The 23,526-nt window shown below is 49.1% G+C and overlaps 2 protein-coding genes across 4 annotated transcripts in view; both read left to right on the plus strand.

Moving 5' to 3' along the window:
* Nucleotides 1–23,526, plus strand: part of CAPN5 (calpain 5) — a 70,141-nt gene that overhangs the window by 34,780 nt on the left and 11,835 nt on the right. For all 3 annotated transcript variants that reach the window (XM_058419544.1, XM_040056382.2, XM_040056381.2), the window contains exons 3-4: nt 14,673–14,804; nt 23,252–23,460. In XM_058419544.1, the coding sequence (XP_058275527.1) occupies nt 14,673–14,804; nt 23,252–23,460 (341 nt within the window). The remainder of the gene's footprint in view (nt 1–14,672; nt 14,805–23,251; nt 23,461–23,526) is intronic.
* On the plus strand, nt 14,684–18,709 carry OMP (olfactory marker protein). Its single transcript, XM_040056383.1, has 2 exons — nt 14,684–14,804; nt 17,174–18,709. The coding sequence occupies exon 2, from the start codon at nt 18,011–18,013 to the stop codon at nt 18,488–18,490; it is 480 nt and encodes a 159-aa protein (XP_039912317.1). The 5' UTR covers nt 14,684–14,804; nt 17,174–18,010; the 3' UTR covers nt 18,491–18,709.

Genomic DNA, 23,526 nt, shown 5'->3' on the forward strand with positions numbered 1-23,526 from the left:
AGACAGGTGATAGCTGAGACTTTCTAAACAGCTTTCTCTGGGACTAAAAGGCGAGGATGTATCTGAGACCCCCTTGCTGGTTTGCAGTCAGGTTGCACACCTTACTTCAGCCCCATGTCTAAGGACAGAGGATTGGATCCCTCTGTGGAGGGACAAGGATTGCTTGTGTTCTGCTGGGCATCTCAGAGCTTTTCTCCATCTCCTTTTCTGTCTTTCATCTCACTGGCAGCCCTTGGTGTTGAGGCACCTATTATCCTCTTGCTGCCTTGCTCTTTAGAGCATGAGGTCTTTCTGAGAAAGCTTTCTGGACCTCGCCTGCAAGGTGCCATGCTCACCTAGTCCAAACCCATCCCTGCTGAAGCACAGAGTGAATTCAGACTTTTTGCAGCCACCCAGCTCTGCAGTTTCATAGGATCATAGAACTGTTTGGGTAGGAGGGGACCCCCAAATCAATTAGCATAGAATGTTGGACCAGGGCTCTCTCTGGCATGGGCTGTCAGTGGGAATGGAGCCTGGAAGTGTGTCCCATGTGCCAGCAAGGTTCTGTGGCTTAGTAAGACACAGAGGTGGTCCTTGTTCCGCTGCCTCTGCACCAGATAAAGGGAACTTTGCCAGCAGCTTGGGCGTCAGAAGGAATGCATGCTGAGCAGTAGCAGACTCCTGATGCCACTGTCTGATAGGATTGTTTGATCAGACCTGCTCAGCTGCCTCGACCACAAAATCACCATTAAAAAAAGAATTTGAGCTCACACTTGCCCTGTTTGCTGCTGAAGTTTCGAGAAGCCTCTTTCTCAAAAAGCATTTCTCTATGTTCTTTCTCTCAATTGAAATCTCTCATTTCAGCAGAAGTAACTAAATTTCATGGGGAGAGTTGCTTTGTGCCAGCAGACAATGCAAAATGACATTTTTAGTTGCTGGACCTGATTCTGCCTGAATTCATACTGGCTTTCTAAGGGAGAGAGTCCAGGAAAAATCCCAGCATCTTCTGCAAGAATGCAATCACTGTCAGCTTTTCCAAGTTAATGCAGGATTCAGTAGAATCCAAAATGTCCATGAAGTTTAAATCAACTGTTCTGCTTGTGTGCTATTGAATGGCATGCTGCAGCTACTAAACCACAGCATCTTGTTTCTGTTACAACCAGCAAATCTTCTCTTAGGCAATCACAGGCAAACCTCTTTCAGAAAAAAAACAAGTAGTGATACACTCAGCTTTTGGCAGATGCTGCTTTGGGGACTTCCTTACAAAGAAATGGAGTCCCCAGTCCCAGGGATACAGTCTGCAGGAAGGGATGGTGTGTACACACTTCTATCTCTCAGGCCATGGCCATGGGTTGTTTTGGAGAGTTTCAGCTAAAACTGTGATAAAACATAAGAGCTCGTCGTGTCTCTAGCTTTGTGAGAACAGAGTGGGTGGAGAATGGAAATAAAAGCTGCCCAGTATTAAAAACAACCACTTGCTTTCTCAGAAAAGTTGTCACTTGTGACCTACAGGAAGAAATCAGACGTAGGAGATAAATTGTGCCCTGAGAAGCTGTAGCTGCCCTATCCCTGGAAGTGCTGAAGGCCGGGTTGGATGGGCTTTGAGCAATGTGGTGTAGTGGAAAGTGCTCCTGGCCACAGCAGGACGGTCAGAATTAGGTGATCTTGAAGGTCCTTCCCGACCCAAACCATTGCGATTTTTCAGATAAAGCACTTCCATGTGAAAAGTAACCATAGTGAGCTTACTGGGGCCCTGGGAATACACTTTGGCAGAGGCAGGGTCTTATTTCTGTATGCTTCCATGATGCTAGTATGGATCTAAACAGTCCGTCCTCTGTGTGTGCATCTCTGCCTTCCCAACTATTCTTCCAGCATCTCCTCTGTTCCTCCATGCACTCCCAGAGTTTGAGGCTGCTTTGGCAAAAAAAAAAAAAAAAAAAAAAAAAAAAAAAAAAAAAAAAAAAAAAAAAAGCAGCAAAACCCCTAATCTCTGCAGTGCTTTCACTTTTGCTTGAGGTTTTTCAGGACAAAGGGGAAAAGAAGAGGCTGAGGAAGAGCTCTGGTCTCTTCCCTGGTCAGGCTGTTTTGCTTCAACTTCCTCCTGCATCCAGCACTGCAGCCTTTCCTGGAACAGGCTCAGCCTTATTATTTCCAGCAGGGTGTCCTCCCTCCCTCCCTGCTTTCCTTGGCCTCCAGCCCTGCTCTGGATGCCAGATCTTTGCAGAGGGAGCAGCTGTTTGAGCCCTCTAATCGTGTTTTGGCTCCGGTGGCTGTTTGCTGGATGCCTTCGCGCTGTGGCCCGGCGAAGCCAGAAAGCCAATTACTGGAGTGCTTCGGAGGGAGGGAAACAACAGCCATCAGCCTGAGCAGGGAAGGGGGTCCTGAAGAGCCCTGCTCAGTGAATCCACTTAAAAACAATGCTGGCTGCTCATTGCCTAGCCAAAGCAGATTTTGGAGATTGCTCAGGCAGCATCAGCGGCTCCTTTTGGCAGCAGTACTCAGCTGTTGCATTAGAAATTAAACAGAACTTTTGAGCTTAGCCCAAATCCCAGCACCTTGCTTGAAACTTCTTTCTCTTGTGCTCTGTGTGCTGCCGTGCAAAGGAGAGGGAGATCTGTATCCAGGCAAGTAGTACTGCTCCCAGTGGAAATCTCAGCCTGATCCTCAAGCTCTGAGTTTTGCCCTCCCCTTTTGGGACAGGAATGCTGGCAGTGCACCTTGGAAGTGGGAGGTTTGGTCTGTGCATTGGGTGAGCTGGTCCAGATGTTTGGGAGGTGGGTAAATAAGAAAGGGCGGCCCAAAGATGAGTAGAAGGGGATGGATGAGGTGCAGGATGGATGGCAAAAATAAGGGGAGATTTGTGGCATCTGCTGTGTCTGTTGATCCCCTGTGGAAAAAAACCATGATGGTCTAAGGCAGAAGAGACTCATTTACTCTGTGGGAAAAGAGTTAGTATCTTCTAATCATCACTGTCCCAAGCTCTGCTCTTGGGTACAGGGTGCTTCCAGTGATGCCATGGGATTGCTGCAGGCTTTGATTAGGGTCTGTCTTCAATACCTCTGGGCCTTCCCCAGGGCTTGTTTCCTCTCTGCAGCAAGAGGGCCGCTTGGTTCAGGTTCAGCCCGCCAAGCTATGACCTGCTGCTGGGACAGGTCACCAGCCAGGGCAGATTTGGGCATCCCTGCACCTTTTGTGGGAAGCAAATGAAGCCTGCTGAGGGGCTTACATCATGCAGGTGTGATGTTGAACTACATGAGCTGCATGCTCTGGTCCTTCAGCTCTTCCCAGGGAGCCAGGCTGAGCATGGAGATGGTTTTTTTTGTCCCTGTTCTGGGAGGCAGGTGGGCTGCTGTGTGCTGAGTGTATTCCTGGGTGCTGCAGACCATTGCAGGAGCACCTCGTGGTCATCCCTAAGATGCTGAGTGGCTGGGACATGAGATCCCAAAGATGCTTGGATGGGTCCAGGTGGGATCTCCGTGCTGAGCTGCACCAAAGGTGCTGAAACAAGAAGCTGTGACAAACATAAGGATTTCCAAGCCAGCTGTTGGCACAGTGAGGCTCGAGGTGACATGTGGTTGTTGTTGAACCTGAGCTGCATCCCTGCACTGCGAGTTCAAGCCTGTATGGTTGCAACCAGCAGAGAAACACTCTTGGATGAAGTCTACACCGTCACAGTCTTCTGGGGAAGAGTTTTTCCCTCCACGCCTGTTTCTCAGTATTTTTATCTCTCTCCAGTATTTACTTGCAAGTGTTGAATTATCTCTGCAGGATCTAATTATCAGGGGAGATTGTCACTGATTAAAGAGCATAAAGGTAGATTCCTGCTAAATGGTAGTATTACTTTGTCTGGATGAAGGCAATGTCATTTGGAGGGGAGGTTGGGGAGAGAGAAAGGCCAGGTGTTTTGGGAAAGGTTGTGGAAGCAGGAGATCTTAGGGCACTAGGACCATGGCATTTTCAGCCCTGCTGTGGCACTGGGGAGAGATGCCCTCAGTCCCAGACCTTAGGTTTTTTCTAGACAGACAAGAGAAACCTTCTTTTAGAAACCAAGAAAATAGGATTTTTCAGTAGCCACTCCCTGCCTTCCTGGTATATATTAGTGTGACTTGTGTATAGGGGTTTTGTCCATTCACAGAATCACAAACTGGTTTGGGTTGGAAAGGGATCCTAAAGATCCTCTAGTTCCTTGGGCATGGGCACCTTCCACTAGAGCAGGGTGCTCAGAGCCCAGCCTGGCCTCCAACACTTCCAGGGATGGGGCATCACAGGTCCTCAGGATAACCTCGTCCAGTGACTCACCACCCTCATATTAGGAAGAATTTCTTCCTAATATCCAATCCAAATCTTCCCTATTTCACCTTAAAGCCATTCTCCCTTGTCCTATCATGCAGGATACATTATGTCCATTGTCTCCTGAGCTGGATGCTGTTGTCTTTGGAGGAGGTGTTGCAGGATGTGAGGGCATCTCTTAGCTCCACTTTTCTTTACATTATTAAGCACTTAGCTCTCTTCTCTTGCTGAGTGAGGGTTATACAATCAATCCCCTTGGGGGTTTCCTTGGAAGGGGAAAGGAGTCAATGAACTAATTCACTAAAAGCAGAACCAGCACTTCCCTGCCCACAAGTTTCTGCATTAAAAGGTCTTTTCCCCAGTGTGTAGTGCAGGCTGGGAAGCTGACAAAAACGCAAGAGTGAAGGTAATGGGAAAGACACAGGTTAGGTTCTTGTAATTCTTTGCTCTCCAAAGCTCATCAAGAGTTTAGCAGGCAGGCACTTACACTGGCAATGATAATTGGGTGCAAAAACTTTCTGGTGTCCCACTTGGAGGGAGATGTTTCTTCCAGAAAGACTAAAATACTAGCTTATGTGCATCAGGGGTGTCTTTACTGAGATTTTTGAAGTGTCTTGGCCTGTCTCTCTCAGTTTTGGTCTCGCCCAAAGTGTGCTTGGGGTTGGTGTTGACGCTGGGGCTCCTCTGTGCTGCTGGATTGACTGAGGGATCACCTGCTCTGAACAGAGTCAACAGGCTGTCTGGGGTCCATCACAGGGGTTAAAATCCTTCCAGACCTTTGCGTTTCTCAGCTTAAGAATTTATGAGCCACTCGCCTGTTCATTTATCAGCTGTTTTCAGTAAAACTGGAGCTGATTGCCAGTCTGGCTGTTCCTTGCCAGGAAAGGATTTGGTCATCATTTAATGCAATCTCTGAATTGACCTTGTTTTTACGTTTTTAAGCCATTCATAGGCTACCCCATCCCTCAAGGATGAACAAGGGATTCATTGTTATTATTTGTACTTATTTTAAAAGGTCTCTACTCCCATTAGATGCGATGCTGACCCTGACTGCATTCCAGCAGGTCTCACCAGATCCTCACAGGGCCATGGCCTCATGGTGCCAGGCAGACACACTCTGCCCCTTAGCCCCAGTGAGGACTGGATTTGATAAGCTCCCTGGCACTAGTGCAGCCTTTGATAAGAAATTTCCAGCAGTCTGCTCTGTCCTCAGCATCAGAAGGACATGGCCTTAAAAGCAAAAGAGACGGTAAAAATCCCTGGATTAGATTCATTGTGTGCTTCTCAGTGCAGCTGCGTGTTGATGACAAGAAATTTTTATTGGTAATGAGCTAGAGCAGAACAATAGCAGAGGGTGTCGCAGAAAGGAGTCCTGGGCATCCACAGCCTCTGAGCTCCATGGGAGGGAATGTGCAAATCCTCCCAGCCGGGGCTCTGGGGTCCTGGAGGGGCGCACTGGACCTGCAGAGCAATCACAGAGCTGCTTATCACAGAAGCACAGAGTGGCTGGGTTTCAAGATCATCTAGTTCCAACCTCCCTGCTGTCGAACCTGGTTGCTCAGTGTTAAGAAAACTGCCCTGTCCAGGCATCCAGGAGGCACTCTGGCAGTCACACTCCCACCACCTGAGCTGGGATCAAAACTCCTTTACAGCGGGCAGCTCCAGGGGGCCCCACTTGACTCCCTACAGTCAGACCCAGGTTTCCTTACCGTGACACCAGCTTTCCCATAACAGAGTCTCAGACATCTGGATCATTAAAATTATTTCATCTTGGTGCAGTGATAGGAAAATGGCCTGAGCTGGTGCCTCTGAGGATGGACCCCGAACAAAGGAAACATTGGGTTTTTATCCTCTCACAGTCCAAGGATGGGAAAGCCTGGAGAGTCTCTGAGTGTCCGGTCACATGGATGGGACACAGGTGCCCTTCGTTCTTTGCTCAGCAGTTCATAGCCTCTTGTCTCAGGCTTGGGCTCCCTCTCCCCAGAGCTCAAACTGCAGCTGCTTACTGAGATACCTGCACTGAAGGTCTTCCTCAACACTCAAAGCCTTATCCAGCCTGTCCTGGGGATGGGGCATCCACAGCTTGTCTGGGACACTTGTGCCGGTGCCTCACCACCCTCACAGGAAAGAATTTCTTTCTATTATCTAACTTACACCTGATTTAATTCAATTTAAAGCCATTCAAGCCATTCCTCCTTGTCCTGTTAATTTATGCACTTGTCAAAAGACCCTCTCCAGCTCTCTTGGAGCTTCTTTAGGCACTGGATGGAGCTCTAAGGTCTCCTTGGATCCTTCTTGTCTACAGACTGCACAACCCCAGCTCTCTCAGCCTGTCTTCACAGCAGAGCTTCTTCAGCCCTCCAAGGATCTTGGTGGTCTCCTGGACTTGCTCCAGCAAGCAAGGTCCATGCCCTCCTTATGGTGGGGTTCCCAGGGCTGGAAGCACGCTCTGAATCAGCCAAGGCTTTCAATCTTGGTGCAAGCTGGGAGTTTCTGCACTGCCTGTGAGCTCTCATCTTTGAGAGGATGGGATTTTGGGGTGATTGCCTGTTTTAGGGCAGGCATTCCTGCTGGAGCAAGTGTCTTTCACTGAAGCCCTTGAAAAGACTTGATCAGGCATGGTGCTGCCATTGGCAGAAGGAAAATAAAACATGAAGAGAGTGAGAGCGTGTGTGTGAGTTTGTGAGTGAGTGTGTGTGAGTGGAAATATAAAACAATGGTTCTTTGATACTTCTGGATCTTTGTGAAGATACCACTGCTCAGTGATGCATTCCACCCAGTCCCCATCCAAGAAGGAAGAGGATGAACAAACCATCTTAACGGAGCGTGGTCATGGATGGTTAAATTTTGACTGCAGTCTGATGCAAATGCCACTGACAGAGTTACATAAGAATTAATGTCCCTTCTCCCAGTTAGCAGAAGCTCATGACTCCACATCTCTAGAGGGTGGTTTTCTCGTGAAACAGGATTCTGTTTGTAAAGCTACACCCAGTGTATGAATAACCAGAATAGGCGTGGGCTGAAAGTAGTTTCTTTAAATGGCTTAAACTCATGATAACCTCATTTTTCATCATCGTTGCATATTCAGGGATTAATTTAGATTGTGGTGAGGTCAAGTCCTGTTTTTGAATGGAGGTGCTATGAATGGGACACAATCAAAAGCCAAAGGGTATTTCCTTGCCCTGGGACAAGGAAATGGAGAGAGTATGGCTCAGGAGGGTGTGGGAGGTGTCCCCACAGAAAAGTAATTTGGAGATTTTGATCTGAGATATACACAATGGTGTGTGGAGGTAGTTTTCCTTTGCAGCTTCCAGTTCTTCTTTTCCCATCGATAACTTGACTCTTTGGTTAATTAAAAATGAATGAACAAAACCAACAAAAAACCCCTGCACAATTTAGATTTATAAATCCTGTTTTAGAAGATTGGTTTTCAGTGGGACACGGGATTTGGGATTCAGGCTGGGCAGCTGCTGAATTACGTTGCTTGGAGGCGGAAACAGTGCAGCTGAGCTCATGGCCACATCGGCTTGCTCCAGGATTTCACATTAGCTCTGTGATGAATGGCTGGATGTGGACCATTTCTCCTGAAATACTGTAGTTTTTCACAGCAGGAGTTACTGGGATAGGCTCCTCCCTTTCCACCAGCATGGCCCCACCTCTGCGTCCTCCAGCGTGGGGATCGACGGCTCAAAGGTGGTGCAGGATTTGGAGCATCCTCAGGGCTCCTGCCTGTGGTCTGTGGTCCCTCACTTGTACCTGCATGACCATCATCCTCCAGGTCTGGGGCTTGGTGCATATAGTTTCAAGCCAAAGCAGTTCCTCTGCTTGAGGTTAAACCCCACAACTAAAAGCGCTGGAGCAACTGGTGTGCCATGTGAGAGGACAGGCTTTGGGGTGTGGGTGTGATTTAAACTCACAGTACTGCCAGACCAGGGTTGGTTCACCCTGCAAGCCCTTCCCAAGGGAAGCTGCTCAAAGGAGATCCGTAGGAGAGCTCAAGACTGGGATATGATGGAGGATGGGAGAATTTGGGTGAAGGTGGCCAGCAGCACTGTGCTGAGTCAGAGGGTGTTAAACAGCCTTGGGAGCTTATTTTCTTCCTCTTCCTTCACCTCTCTGGTGTAGCTCCCTAGAGCCTGGGCCTACATGACCAGGATTTTTAGGGAAAGAGGTCCAGGTGAAGCCAGCTCTGAGAGCTGCGTTTGCTCAGTGTCCTCTCCACATCTCAAGACGGTAGTTGCGTGCAGCTGTAAGGGTCCAGCGTGATGGAGCATGAAAGGGAGCCAGGTGACATTGCTTCTATGAAGGAAGGATGGTTCCCCTGGTGCCTGGGCTGTGCTGGGACTGGAAACCCAGAGGGAATACTTCTGCCTCTCGATGGGGTGACCTGTGGCACGTCATCTCACTGCTCTGAGCATCCCATCCCCCAGTCTGTCAGTGAGCCATGGGAAGACTTTCCTGCTTTGGCAGTGACTTCTGCAGACCTCAGGGCTGTTGGTATCCAGGGAGTATTCCTTCCCTTAGTGGCTTTGCCACCAGACAAAAGCACTTGCTGTGGGAGAGGTGGCCTGGGAAGGGCTGTTCTCTGGTTGTGTGGTGATGCCAAAAGCCAGGCTGTGTCAGCCTCTCCATCAGTCTTGGCTGGGTAGAGACTGAAGAAGTCCTGGGTGGAGTAATGCTGAGACTTCCCAAAAGTGCATCGCTGGAAAGGGCATGCAGAAGGTTCTCTGTACTCGTGCCATTCTCCTTCCATCTGCTCCTGGGGAAGTGCAGTGCTCTCACAGCCTCTTGTGTCTCTCCACCTCTCATTGCTTTATCCTTTTTTGGGTATCCCTTTGTACTCTCGATACCCGGAAGATAAAACTGCAGAGGGACCTGTCAAGGCCCTGCAAATTGACCTTTAGATCTTGTTTGACTCTGTCCCCACTCTTCCTGGTGCCAAAACAAACACTGTCCCCACTCTTCCAGGTGGCAGAACAAATGTCATTGCACGACGCTGCGGTACACAAACTGAGCAGAGGAGTTTGTGGGGAGCGTGTTTTTTGGATGCCTCCCTTCACAAGCAAGTCCTGTTTGCTGTGGGTGGAGTGTCCAGTGCCCTCTGCGTGGTGTGGGAGCTGATAACAATACAAATGTGTACACACTGAGATACTGTGAGTGGATTAGCGTTAGGGATGCCTGACTGAGGCAATACAAACCCCCACAAACTCTTCTGTAGGGTGTAGATACTCCCAACCAAGCCTACCCTTCCATGTGTGTGAAGCTGATTTGCCAAACATATTTTTTTTAGTAGAGCCTGTAGTGACAGGACAAGGGATAATGGTTTTAAACTGAAAAAAAAAAAAAAAAGGATGGATTAAAAGTAGATATAACAACACAATTTGTTGTAGTGAGGGCGGTGAGACACTGGCACAGGTTGCCCAGAGATGTGTCTGCCACATCCCTGAAAGTGTTCAAGGCCAGGTTGGATGGGGTTTGAGCAACCTGGTCTAGTGGAAGAAGTCCCTGCCTATGCCAGGGGGTAGGAGAGAGATGATCCTTAAGGTCCCTTCCAACCCAAACCACTCCATTATTCTGTGATCCTGTATTAATCCATCTGAAAGCATAGACCCCTGGTATTCTAAATTCACCCCATTTCCCTTTCCCTTTCCACCCTGGTGCACGTTTTTTTAATTGTCCTTTTTGCAAAATCACCTCCCAGTTGCAGGTACCTGCTGCAGGGCAGCACAGGGACCTTTGTGTCTGCTGTGTCACCGTTGCTTGCCGTGCTTGGGTGCCTCTAGCTCTCCTGTCTGTGTGAGTGACATTTAAGACAGGATCCTTTCGGTTCCCGGTTGCCCAGAAGGGAGGGAGGAAGCGCAGCCATGCTAATAGATTATTTTGCTGATTTTGCAAGTCTGAGCGGAGGCATTGTTCTGAAACAGCCAGGCTCTGCAATGAAATTAGACTAGTCTGTTCCTCACAAAATCTTGTTAGCAAAAAATGGTCCTGGCATGCAGCAGATGTTGTATCTCCTGTGGTTATTCCTCCTCCTGCTGCAGCTTTTTCCCTCCCCACATCTGGTTTGACGCAGTCCAGATCCCCAGTGAATCTGCATCCCAGAAAGCTGCACTGGGAAACATTTATGGTAAAACAGTCACCAATTATAAAACAAATTAGAGAGTGATTTTACCCTTACAGCCCTGTGTGGAATTGCACTGGCTGGAGAAGGTGAGGAAGATATTTTCTGCTTTAAATGCATTTGGAAGAAAATTGTGTGCATTTTGGGAAAGTGCCCCGAAAGGGAGAGCAGAGGGAAAGACCACACACTTTTAGGTGGGAAGCAAAAAAGTACAAGATAATTGCTCTGATTGGGTTTTGTTTATTTGTGTGGTTTTTTTCTTTTTTTTGTTTTTCTTTTTTTTTTTCCCTTAATGAACTTCAACAACCCAAAGCCAGAGGGAGCAAACTGTCCCAGTCTGGGCTCTCATAAACCACACCTCTGCAATCAGCCCCTCATTGACAGGGACCTGTTCTGGCTCTCATTTCCACCTCTGTCCCACATCCACTAGAGGAGGGAGGATATGAATCACCAGAATTTGAATCACTATTTTGGACCTCTTTATCAGTGTCATCAGTCTGAATCTTTCCCTAGCACCATCTACACAGGTTTTCTCTAAATTCTGTTTTGTTGCCTGGAGATCAGCAGGCATTTCAGCAGACAGTTTTGGGGAAGGCAGATCATCTCTGATGGTGTTTAGGATACTTGGAATAACCATCTCCAGAAGTGTTCAAAGAAAATATGGGTGTGGCACTTGGGAACAGGAGCTAGGAAACACGGAAATGCTGGATTAATGGTTGGACTTGGTGATCTTAAGGGCTTTTCAATGATTCTGTGATTCTTGGGATCCTCCAAGACAGGTTCTCCTTGGGGGTAAAGAGACAAGGATGACTCCCTTGGCCAAGGTAGAGTTAAGAACCACACATTAAAATCATAGCTTTGCTGCAGCCGTAGCTTTTGGCTTCCCTTCCTGTTCCTTCCTGTTCTCCATCTGTGTCCAGACTAGGAGCAACCAGGACCCAGGATCTTGCTGTGGTAAATGAAGGACAGAATGGACTTCCTGTCTGCTGAAGCCTCAGGTGGCAAGAGCAGTTTGAGCTGGTTCTGTGGCAGCTGAAGCCTGAACCCAGAAGGCCCCAGGGTGTGTGTGGGTGTAGATGTTGGTGTGCTGCCCTCCTCTCTCAGGGTCATGGTGCTGGGATGGTGACGTGGTGTTTGCTGTCTGGATAAATGTTACTGCTCACCTGGATTCTATCTGTTGCATGATAGGGAGGGGAAGAAACCAAGGTCATGACCTTCTCAGATTAGGGAATCTCTGCTTCTCTCCTCCCTTTGCACATACAAATCCCAGGCCCCGTGCTTCCATCTGGCTGCAGAACAAGCTCCTTATCGTTTCCAGCACTTTTCACAGGAAAGGGAACACTAAGTGTTCCAAAGCTTTTCTTGGTTTTTTGACCTAGTTCCCACTGGTATCTTGTTCATCAACCACCTCTGCACATGGGCATGGTGCTCCGTGGCTCCGAGTGTGCTTTCCGTCACAGACCCCGCTGTGCTCTGTGCCATCCTGGAGCATTGCAGCCTGGCTGGAGCCTTGGTCCTTGGCTCCCACCTCAGGACAGCCAGAGAGTACAGGGAATGCCATCCCAGTGGATTGAGGCCACAGAGTCTAGACCAGGTGGAAAACATGTGAGTGGAAACTCTGCAGCTTCGTTAGGGACTGAAGAATCCAAGTAATTTAATATTGGTAAGCTGCAGTCTAAGGAAGATGGCAAACCTTCCCGGGGGGTTTGCTGGGGAGACTCATCCCAACAGAGTCAATTCCACAGCATCAGAACAAGGAGGCAGTGCTGCCTTCCCCTTTACAAGGACTGGATATTTAGAAAAATTTCTTCACTGAAAAGGTGCTCAAGCATTGGAACAGACTGCCCAGGGAAGCGGTGGAATCACCATCTCTAGAAATATCCAAGGAAAGTACAGATGTGGTGCTGAGAGACACGGTTTAGTGGTGGACTTGGCAGTGCTGGGTTAATGGCTGGATTCCATGATCTTTAGAGGTCTTAATGATTCTGTGATTCTTCCCTCTGGAGAAGAGAAGGCTCAGGGGAATCTTAACCATGTCCATAAATACCGGATAGCCAGGAATGAAGGAGACAGAGCCAGACTTCTCAGAGGTGCCCAGTGACAGTACAAGAGTCAGTGTGTGCAAACTGAAAATCAGGAAATTCCATTTAAGCATGGAGAAAAGACTTTATACTGTGAGGGTGGTCCAAAAACTGTCACAGGCTTCCGAGAGGGGTTGCAAAGTCTCCATTCCTGGAGATACTCAAAACCTGACTGAACAGAGTCCTGAGCAACCTGCTGTAGCTGACCCTGCTTTGATTAGGGGGTGTGGACAGGATGGGATCCAGGAATTCCTTATAACCACGTTGATTTGGTGATTCTGGATCACTGGGAGTCCACTGGGACCAGGCTCGGTCCCAGGGCTTGGATGTGGTGTGTGGGCCTTCTGCAGGGAAGGGATAGCCCCGCTCTGCACTTCAGGGCAGACCTTGCTGCAGGTTCTCAGTGTTTGAAAGATGGGGACAAACCTTTCAGCAGGGCCTGTTGGGGTAGGACAAGGAGTAGTGGTTTTAAACTGAAGGAGAGTTGATTTAGACTACCTGTGAGGAAGAAGGGTGGTCAGACACTGGTGCAGCTTGCCCAGAGAGGTGATCGATGTCCCAGCCCCAGGAAACATTCAAAGTCAGGTTGGACTGGGCTCTCAGCAACATGATCCAGTTGATGATGTCCCCCGCTTAGGGACTTGGACCAGGTGGCCTTTAAAAGATCCCTCCCAACCCAAACCATTTTGTGGCTCTGTGTTTCTCACAGTTTCGTGTTCTCACCTGTCTGTGTAACATCAAGCAACTCCTTTATTGTAATCCACAGATCCCCCCAAGGGCAGGAGAGGCAGCTGTGTTCCTCAGGTGGGATAAAGAAGGTGCCTCTGCTCCCCAGAGCAGGATCACAGAGTGCTGATGTTACAGACACACCAGACACATCCCCAGTGCTGGGTGCTCCCCGGTGCCATGAAACAGGAGCTGAACCCCGCCGCTCCTCTCCCATCCCTGCACGCACTCAGCGGTGCTGAGGGGCGCAGGTGGCTCCTGCCTTTGCTGCTGTCAGCTTGCCTCCCCCTAGCGCTGATCCCAACATCCTGCAATGCCAGCCTGAGGGGATTAGTCCTTTTCCTTGGGTCTGAGCCGGGCCAGGCTGTGTCAGGTTAATTTTGAGGTGTTTGGTGCTGGCTGAGCTAGTTGGGAATAGCAGGAGGCGCTTATGGTTCCTTTTCCTCCCTGTGATGGAGCCCTAGGCAACCTAATCTGGTGGGTAAAGTCTCTACCTAGAGTGCAGGGTTCGGAACTTGGTTATCTTTAGAGTCCCTGCCAACCCAAACCCTTCCATGAATCTGTGGGTAGAGGTAATACCAGTCCTCATATGAAAAGTCAGGGCAGGGAGGCATATTATGCTGGGTACAACCAGCCTGAAAAACTGGGAGGTGGAAGAAGGATAATCTGCTTTTCCTTTTTCCTCTTGAAATTACCTGTAAAAATGAAGGGGGAAAGGTTCTTTCAGCTCTTAATCTGTCCCATCTGCTCCCAGCCTCCAGCTGGACATGAATTTACAAACCGGATTGAGAAGGAAAAAGTACATTTTTAAAAAGGCAACATGTCACCTGAAGCTTGCTCAACTCCCTCTGTTATTTAAGTCCTTTTTTTGGCCAGGCTGTAAATGGGAGTGGGAATCAGGGAGGGCAGCCTGGCAGGAGCCAGGCAGAGAAAAGCCAATGGTCTTGGTGCATGGTTGGAGGGATGAGCATACCTCCCAGCTGCCTCCTAACCAAGTTTCTCCATTCATGTTGTCTATGCACAATCCACCATCCTGGTTTTGGTGGTAGAATGGGTATTTAATCCTTCTGGCCCAGCTACAAAGCTTTGGGCTCACCACTTTTTTTCATTTGCTGTGCTAAGATCTGGAAGAGCAGATCCCTCACCCTTTGTAAAACAGTCATGGAGCAGAGGCATCTGAAAGAGGAGACTTAGAAGGGCTGTAATGGTGTGAAAGCGTACTATTATCAATGGGATAGTTATAACAAAGCTGCACTGGTGCTGGGACAGAACAGGGAGTAGGCCTTGTGATGCTGCCCGTGTCCTGGTGAAGGCAGGACTGGGTCCTTCTGCTGCCAGTGTGAGCAGCGAGGCCAGCAGAAATCTGCAGGTCAAGTTTACATGGAATCTTTACATGAGGAAGAGAGGGAGTGACTGCTCCTGGTTTCCCTGTCTGCTGTCTGACCCAAAGTGTCTGTTTTTCTCCTGTCCCCCAGGAAATCTGCAATGATCCACGTCTCTTTGTGGATGGGATCAGCTCCCATGACTTACACCAAGGCCAGGTTGGGAACTGCTGGTTCGTGGCTGCCTGCTCCTCCCTGGCATCCCGGGAGTCTCTGTGGCAGAAGGTAAGTGGTTCCCCATGGCAGAGGAGAGCCTGTCTTCAACACCTTGGCTTTGCCTTGTGTTTGTCCAGGTCAAAAGCTGGTTCTCAGGGATGCCTCATGTCCTGAAAAGCTGATCGTGTGCAAAAATCTCCCTTAAAAGACTGACTTGCAAAGGGCATTAATCATCACGACAGCAGTCACCACACTCCAGCCAAACCCTTGGCCACTTTCTCCTTAACCAAGTGGATCAAATCCCATCCTGTTTTTCAGATCCCAAATCTGACCCTTCGAATTCCAAAATTAACAAGAAGAACAAAACTCAGGATGCTCAGCTGCAGCATTAGACCCCCTTTCTCTCATTCCCATGGTGTCCCCTCTCTTTGGCTGTTCACTGTGTTCCTACCTCGGCAGTGAGACACCTCATGCTGGGGCAGGCAGGTTGATTTCAGGGTGTTAGCATCTCTCCCGAGTCACTGCTTGCCCGAAGCATCCATCCCTGGCACGTCCCATGGCTGGATGGCACCGTGTAGCAGTGTTCCTTCAAGTGTGGGGTCCAAGGGGAATGTGCTGTGGGCCAGAAAGCCACCAAGGAGCTGCACCAGAGCGAGAGACTGCAGACCTGGGGAGTAAGCAGAGAGGTACAGGGGGAAGGAGGTGCTCAGTGCCTTGGACAGTCTGTGTCCATCTCCACCGTGGCCTCAGCTGTGCAGGATGTCAGCCCTGTGAAAGACAAGGCAGGGGGACTTCAGACTCTGGTGCAGGTGTGCATCACCACAGGGCAAGAGACCAGCAAGTTGTGAGCAACTTTTCCCAGATTTTACTGTAAAAGGCAGCCAGTGTGTGCAGGCAGCACCACCTGCTCCACCCACAGCCTGCTACAGCCATGAGCCTGAGACGATTTCCTCCACCCCACACCTTTACATCTGCTCTGTGTGCTGTGGTTCTTCCAGTCTCTGCTTCCTGTGGTGAGCATGAACATCAAGTTCATGGATTTCTTGCAGGATCCCCATTTTCTGTTAAAATCAAGGGTTGTTTTTTTTTTTCATGGGAGCAGGATAGCTGTTGTTGCCTTCTAGATAAGCAATAAGGCTTCCTTCCAGGGTGGCTGTGGTGACTGCTGTGGCTCTCATGACAAGGGTGATGCACAGGGTTCTTTAGCTTGTTCCTCACCATCAACATCCCCCCCAGGGTGAGTGGGCAAGTTGTCATCCTTCCTCACCATTCACTTCCACTCTGCCCTGGGAAACGCCAACCAAACAGAGGCTGGGTCCCTCTGGACACTTCATTATTTCAGTTTGCCAGGCATTGCTTTTCCTCCCTTGGCAATTTGTCTGTGGGTGTTTGTGACTTCTCATTTTCCATTGCTCTAACTCTCAGAGGCTTTTTTTTTTTTACCTGCCCCCTCTTTTCTTTCAGAAAGGTTTGATTTATAGAATTACATAGGTTGGAAGGGACCCTAATGATCATTTAGTTCCAGCTCCTCTGCCACAGGCAGGGACACCTTCCTCTAGACCAGGCTGCTCAAAGCCCATCCCACCTAGCCTTGAACGCTTTCTAGGATGGTGCATCCACAGATTCTCTGAGCATCTTGTGTCAGTTTCTCACCATGCTCACAGTAAAGAATTTCTTATTTGCTGAAGAACTCAGAGACAGAAATCATGGGCCCCTTGGTCCTAAGTGTTGTTACACATGCAATTATGATAACATTGCTGGACACCAAAATGTCTCTATTTGGGGTCTGGCAAGAGCTGAAAGATGCTGATGCGGGCTTTAGTATCTCTGAAATATCAGCCCAGGAATCTTGGCTCAGATCACACATGGCTACTAGAAAATGTGTTCCTGGTGTACACCAGGATCTAACATAGGCTCTGCATGTCCCTTGCTCCATTTCACACAGTGAAACTGTCTCTCTTAAGTGTGGGGAGGGGAAATACCTTCAGGAACATAAAGCAGGCCAGCACATCCCTGTGTATCCCAGGAGGTTATTTTATTCAAGCATTTTCTCCCACCTTGCTTTCTCCATGTTCCTGCCCCCCATTATGCCTGTGTGGTGTGAATCACTGAGTAGGAATGGGGTACTGGAATTTAATTGAGAGCTGTTTTCTAAATTCCTGCATCTAGGATGACCCTACATGGCTCTAGGTGTGATCTAGCTCTGTAACACCCTTTCTGTGACCCTTCAGACGTGTCTAGCTTTTATGAAAAGAATTTGAGACATTAAAATGCGGGGCAAAACCATGCCAGGATGCTGCTGCAGGAGCAGTGTGGTGTCTGACTCCTGCCAGCTGTGCCTTCCAGAAAGGGGCACAATGGTAATGTTAGGTTGCTGTTCATTGACTTGGAGTAATTTTGTCCCTTGGGACCCTCATGTTCTTTTCTGCATGGCACAGCCTGATGGAGGCCGCCAACATGGTCAGGAGGAAAGTGCGTTTTCATCCAGGAGGAGAGAAGTTAAAAGGGGAGCTTATTGCTGTGTGCAGCTGCCTGACTGTAGAATCATGGAATGGTTTGGCTTGGAAGAAACCTGTAAAGGTCATCTGGCTCCATGCCTCCTGCCATGGGCAGAAACACCTGCCACTGGACCTTGTTGCTCAGAGCCCCATCCAGCCTGGCAGGGGAGTGTGGACAAGATGGAGCCAGGCTCTTGCAGGGATGCACAGCCAGAGGACAAAGGACAGCAGCACAAGCTGCAGCTTTTCTTCAGCATGAGCTCAGTCAGACCCTGGAACAGGGCCCAGAGAGGCTGTGGGACCTCTGTCCATGGAGATACTCAAAGATGGACTGGATGAAGCCCAGAGAAATATGATTTAACCCTGAAGTGAGTTCTGCTTTGAGCAGTAGGTTGGACCAGACTTCTCCAGAATCTCATTCCAGCTTGAATTAGCCATGAACCTACACTCAGAGAAAGCCACTGCCAAGGTGGCATCCCTGGCATTGTTTTCTGATAATGAGCCAAGGTTGTCAGGGAGGTTGCCAGGGAGGCTGACATCAGACATCCCTTCCCTATAGATTATTGTGCACAGCAGCACTAACAGTTCTGGATCTGCAAATGAGTCGAGAGGGCACTCAGGGGAAGCCCCAGAGGTGTTTTGCGTCACCGGCCCAGGTTGCCTAGCGCTTCTAGGGCTGTGGAGAAGGGACACCAGCCCCAGGGGCCTGCCTGATCTTTCCCCCTGCGTGTCCTGTTTGAGAGCCACACGCTGCTGAGCAGAGGAGCAGCCAAGGTGATGGCAGCTGAGGCAGGGACGCTTGCGCTGCCCATCACCTGCGATGAGCAGCTCACCCGGCGCATGCGGCTGCGATTCCAGAGCCTGCAGCAAAAAAACGTCAGGCCCCAGGACGGTGAGAAGCTGCTGCGCCCCAATGAGCACATCTACCGAGTGGATTTCATCCAGCAGCACCAACTGCACTTCCTCCGCTGGGACGTGCAGCTGGAGAGACCGGGGAAGGTCACGGTGACTGGCACCTCCCAGCACTGGACTCCTGATCTCACCCACCTGATGAACCGACAGCTGCTGGAGCCGGTGGGCATCTTCTGGAAGAGGCTCGGGGCCAAGGAGGTGGAGTGCAATGAGGCAGACGCCCAGGAATTTGGGGAGCGGATAGCAGAATTAGCTGGGATCCGCAAGGTGATGTATTTCCTCCTCACTTTCACTGGTGGCCTCGAACCGGCTCAGCTGAAGGGCTCCATTGTTTTTAAAGCCTGATTCCCTCTTGCTCAGCTTTTCTTGCTCCAGCTATGCCTCTTTCAGTTCAGTTCTTTGTTCCATTTTTACATCTGGTGTTTTTGAATGAGAGGCAGCACTGAGGTAAAGCAGAGAACAGCTCAGTGCCTCTGGAGCCCCTCAGCCCTGTGAAATATTCCCCAAATGTGCTGCCCTCTGTCTGAATGATGGGGAGAACGAGACCATGAGCTTGCTGCTGCATTTGCCTGGAATATAAGACTGTGTGCTTGTGAATTCATCAAGGATTCATGCAGGGTCTTAATGGCATGGAAATACGAGGCTGCCCTAAATCCTCGCACAATAGCAACTGCGCACCAAAAAGCTGCTGGAAAAATAAGTAATTGCCATACCAGAAAACAACAGGGAACCCAGGAGAGAGCCCTGCTTTCCAGTTTCCATCCTGGCCATTAAAAAGGGAGGGCTTGTTTGTGATGGAGTTTCTCTCCTCACAAGGTGCTGAGTGCTTGCAGGCTCTGGTGATCTGTGCTACTGCTGTGGCTGCTTGGAGCTTCTGAAGACCAGTCCCATGGAGGATCCACCTTGCTGTGAAGCTGAAGTGCATACGCTTGGACTCACTGTATTCTGCCAATTGTAAACCCACTGGACTAATGGGGAGGTTGGACCAGCCTTTTCTGACCACTGCCACCATTTCCTGCTGGGGGGAGGATGGAATTTGTTGGTCCAAGATGGGTTGGAGCAGATGTGTGTGTGTGTGTGGGCAGAGCCAGCAGCTCAGAGCAGCTTGGGCCAGCAATGAGTCCTCTGCAGCAGAGCTAATTTGTTCTTTGTTCTGCCCTTAAAGCACCCATGAAAATATTTACTCTGAGGTGTCTGTAGAGAAGAGCCATGGGGCTGCAGAGCACTTTGCAAGCCACAGAACAGGAACCTGCTGCTTCTGTCCCTGAAAAGCAGTGTTTCCTGCCCTGTAAAACACAGGGACGGGTGTCTGGGTGACCATGGGAGCAGAGGGCAGTGGTAAATTTATAAATATTAGAATAGGAGAGTTTTGTGCCCAGTTTGCCCCATGGCTGCAAGTAAACTACTAAGTTTGGATGGTTCCTTTTCCTCCACCAAAAAGCGGAGAGTACTTCAATGAAGCTTCTTGAGACACAGAGAGAAGAGTCCCTTGAAAGAGCTAAGTATTATTACAGTTGGTCCTTTGCTCAGATTGCGCTCAAATGTGTGTGAGTACTCCTCAAGGTGCAGCCTGACGTTTTCCCAAGATGAGTAAGGAGGGAGCAGTGATGGGGAAGCCAAGGCGAGGTGACTTTGTACCTGTGGCCAGTGGATGTATACAGACCAGCCCCAAAAAGAGTCCAACCTCTTCTCCAAAACCTCCAGAGATGCAGACCCCGTGCCTTCCCCAGCTCAACAATAGTGTGTAAAATGATATGCACAAGTTATTCCAGACAGAAAGCAGAAGATCGGCTACCGGCTGGAGAGATGGTGGGAGCTCTGAATCTTGTGCAAAACCGAAGCCCAGCAACCACCAAATCCTACAGTCATGCCATGGCCATTGCCAGAGGAGTTGATGTCTTTGTTTAGACACAAATAATGCAGGACTCGGTGAGTAGAGAGAAAAGTGGGTGCATCCCTGCTTGGCCAAACACAGCTCTAGGGTCTAGCAGACTTTCCCATAGAAGACCCCTCCTTGTACAACCCAGAGCAGAGTTCCTGACTACAAACCACTAAGACCAAATAACAGGGGCCACTGGCAACATCCAAAGCGGTTTTTGCGTGCTAAGTCTCACAGTATGCCATTGCTGCGTTTCTAGGTAGAGTTCTTGCTGCAGATACCTCGCTGGGTATTGGTGTAACACAGTAAATAAAGCCTAGATGATGGGTTCCCCTTAAGGACTGAGGCTGTTTGTGTCTTCTTTATGCTCCCTTTGGAAGCTGCCCTAATCCTGCACGCAATAAATTGTAACTCCAAAACACAGTAACTCCACCGAATTTCAATTCAGTGTTGGTATTCTTGAGCCCCTTTTAACTTCCTGTAAAATGTAAGATGAACATTTACTTTCTTCTCTCTTGGTGTGAAATGGAGTATTGAGCAGATTTTTGTGGTCAAGAGGGGGTTGAAGCTGGGCGTAGGAGGGGAAATTATTCTCAGATGGATCCTTGTTTCCTTCAGAATTGGGGAGGGAGGTGAGGGGACCAGTGCGATCTCTCTCTGTTGCAGGGAAGATGGGCTTCTTCAGGTCACTGAAACTACCCCTACACAGTTTCACCATTGCATAGAGACTTTCAGATACACCACCCTGTCCCATCTCCCAGAGGAGTCTCATCCCAGTGTATACCACTGTTCGGCAGATTGGTACAACTCTCTCCTTATCCTGAACTGGCAAGTTCCCAGCAGAAGGCTTGGAGAATTTGGCATGTACCAAATTCTTCTTCTAATCAGGGACATCTTTTCCAGGGCCACAGGTGCCTTTTCTCTTAATTAATCACTCTTAAGAAAAATGAAAGAAGCCCTAAATCAGCTTAGGGAGGTGAACCTGACATTTCTGAGCTCCCGATTTACCTGTCTCTGAACCCTTTCACTATAAATTTGTCACACTTAATGGTGTTGCAGCTTCAGATTTTGTGAGCCCCTAAGGAAAAAGCAGCACAGCTGAGTGAAGGAGAAGAACGTAGTTTCCACTGCCCCGGTGTCACACAACCAAGATGAGTCCAGGACTTGTTGGGATCCTGGGATGGGCGGTCCATGGCATACTCTCCAGCAGGGAATACCTGTGGAGATCAGACTCTTCTCATTTCCTCATGGGTCAGTGTAGAAATATGACCAGTCCTTGCTCCTGGACCCTGCTCTGGATGAAAGCTGACCATTTTTGCTGCCTTCAGTGGTGGAGGGTGCTCCCAGAGCTGTCCCCAAGTGAAGGAGTGGAGGAGGATGGTGGGGACCTGTGTGCCCTGCCACCAGTGACAGTAGAAGCAAGTCTCAGACCCAGCCAGCTGGAAGCTGTCACTACCAGCTCTGGCTGACAAGCTGCCTCTAATCAATGCTGGGATCATTTCTAATCCCACATTAATAGCAAGTTGATTATCATGATCGTCCTCTATGACAATTCATTAGGATGAGCTCCAGTCAGGAGGGAATCAATGGGCACTGGTGGAGGGCTGGCTGACCTTTCCTGGCAGTCTCCAGAGAGGACGCTGGGATATAGTTGTTAGCATTCCTATAAAGCACCAAACCCTCCAAATGTGTCTCTTTTTCATGGCTTTGTCTGCTCTGCTTGTATTGATCCAGACAACTCAAGAGTGCCTGTGAGCTTGCAGGGCTGATGGCATAATTAATATTTCAGTGTAGGAGCAACAAGAGCCCTGGGCTGGATCACTGCTGGTAGCTAAAGGAGTCAGGGGGTCTCTTCAGAGGGAATTCTCCCTTAAAAAGAAAAAAAAAAAAAAAAAAAAAAAAAAAAAAAAAAAAAAAAAAAAAAAAAAGCAGCTCTTTCGGCTGGATAAGGGACCAAAGCATTTGTTTCACCATGTCCTGTGACTTCTTATAGAGGGTCTTTCCATGCAATGTAGGTGTGTCCTCTCCTATCCCACCCCAACATGCTCAGCTCTCCGCAGAACAGTGATTATTTGGTGTGTTGGAACATAATGCATGCTTGCATGGACACCTTGGGGTTTTTTATCACTGAGCTCACGATCCTTTGGGAGCAGGCAAGTGAAGTAGCAGGGGTGTGGACAGTCAGTCACATTACTGCTGCTGTGTAAATCCGCACTTGTCAGCCATCAGCCACAGTAACTACACGTGGCCTCACAGCCCACCCTGGCCGTGTAATAAAACCACATTGCCTTCACCCTCAACAAAAGCTAAACCGCAGTGGGGTAGTTCCTTGCTGTGTGCATCTCTGTCCTGGCTCTAAACAAGGTGCACATCCCCCTGCGTGTGCCATCTGTGCCTGGCTGTGCTCATTTCTCTCCCAGCTGGGTGAATTCTCCATCCAAAGCAGAGCTGGTGGTGCCTGCAGCCGTGACGGGCCATGGACTTTGCAGTTACCCTTTGCTTGTGCCTGTCCTGCTGGTAGTGACACCAAACCTGTGCCTTCTCAGAGCCCTCAGCTGCTCTAGGGTTTCTTTCAGCTCAGGCCTTCTTTTCCATCTTTCATCAAATCACCTCCCTGTGCTTGCCTGGGCAAGCGTAGCAGCTCTTGACAGGGAAGAATGGAGACCTTGAGGGTATGGGAATCCTGCTTTTTCCACTTTTGCTTAACAGAGTAGGTTCATGCAGAGTATCTGCTGCCTGTTTGTTGGCACCAGGTAGATGAATACCACACTTGCTCTTGGGCCAGTCAAGTCACACCAGAATCAAGTAGGAGAATCAAAGAAGGTTCCCTTTGTTAGTGGCACCCTACTGACAATAAAAAAACCCAAAAAAGGTGGTCATAAAAATAACTATCTCTGGTTAGAAAAAGAACTCATCTGCTCCAATAGCCTGTCTACAGAAATAGATGGAGTAGATGGCAGCAGATGTCCAGGGCAGGGTTATAAGGAAGAGGACAAAGGTCTTTAACTCCGCCTTCCAAGGGACAGTGACGTCTAAGCTATTCCAGTACATGTTAATCTAGTCTGCATTGGTGGAACCAGGCCCAAAATCTCCCCTGCAGACTGTAAGCGAGCCCATCCCCCTCATATTCTTCCTTGTCTTTGATATTGCCTGCATTAGTTCCAGGATGAGAGTCAGTCCCAGGAAAAAAGGGAATAATTTGGTTATATGTGCCTCTTCTTTTGCAGGTCATCCCAGACTGGAAGGAGCAGGAGTGGAACCCTGAGAAACCCGAGAGCTATGTGGGGATCTTCCACTTCCAGTTCTGGCGTTTTGGTCAGTGGCTGGATGTGGTGATTGATGACCGCCTGCCCACGCTCCACAATCAGCTCATCTACTGCCACTCCAACTCCAGGAATGAGTTCTGGTGTGCCTTGGTGGAGAAGGCTTATGCCAAGTAGGTATCCAGGCAGCTGTAGGATAAAGTGGGACCTGGGCACTCTGCTTTTCCTCTCCATTCATT

Source organism: Hirundo rustica, chromosome 2 (assembly GCF_015227805.2).
Source record: "Hirundo rustica isolate bHirRus1 chromosome 2, bHirRus1.pri.v3, whole genome shotgun sequence".
NCBI classification, from domain to species: domain Eukaryota; kingdom Metazoa; phylum Chordata; class Aves; order Passeriformes; family Hirundinidae; genus Hirundo; species Hirundo rustica.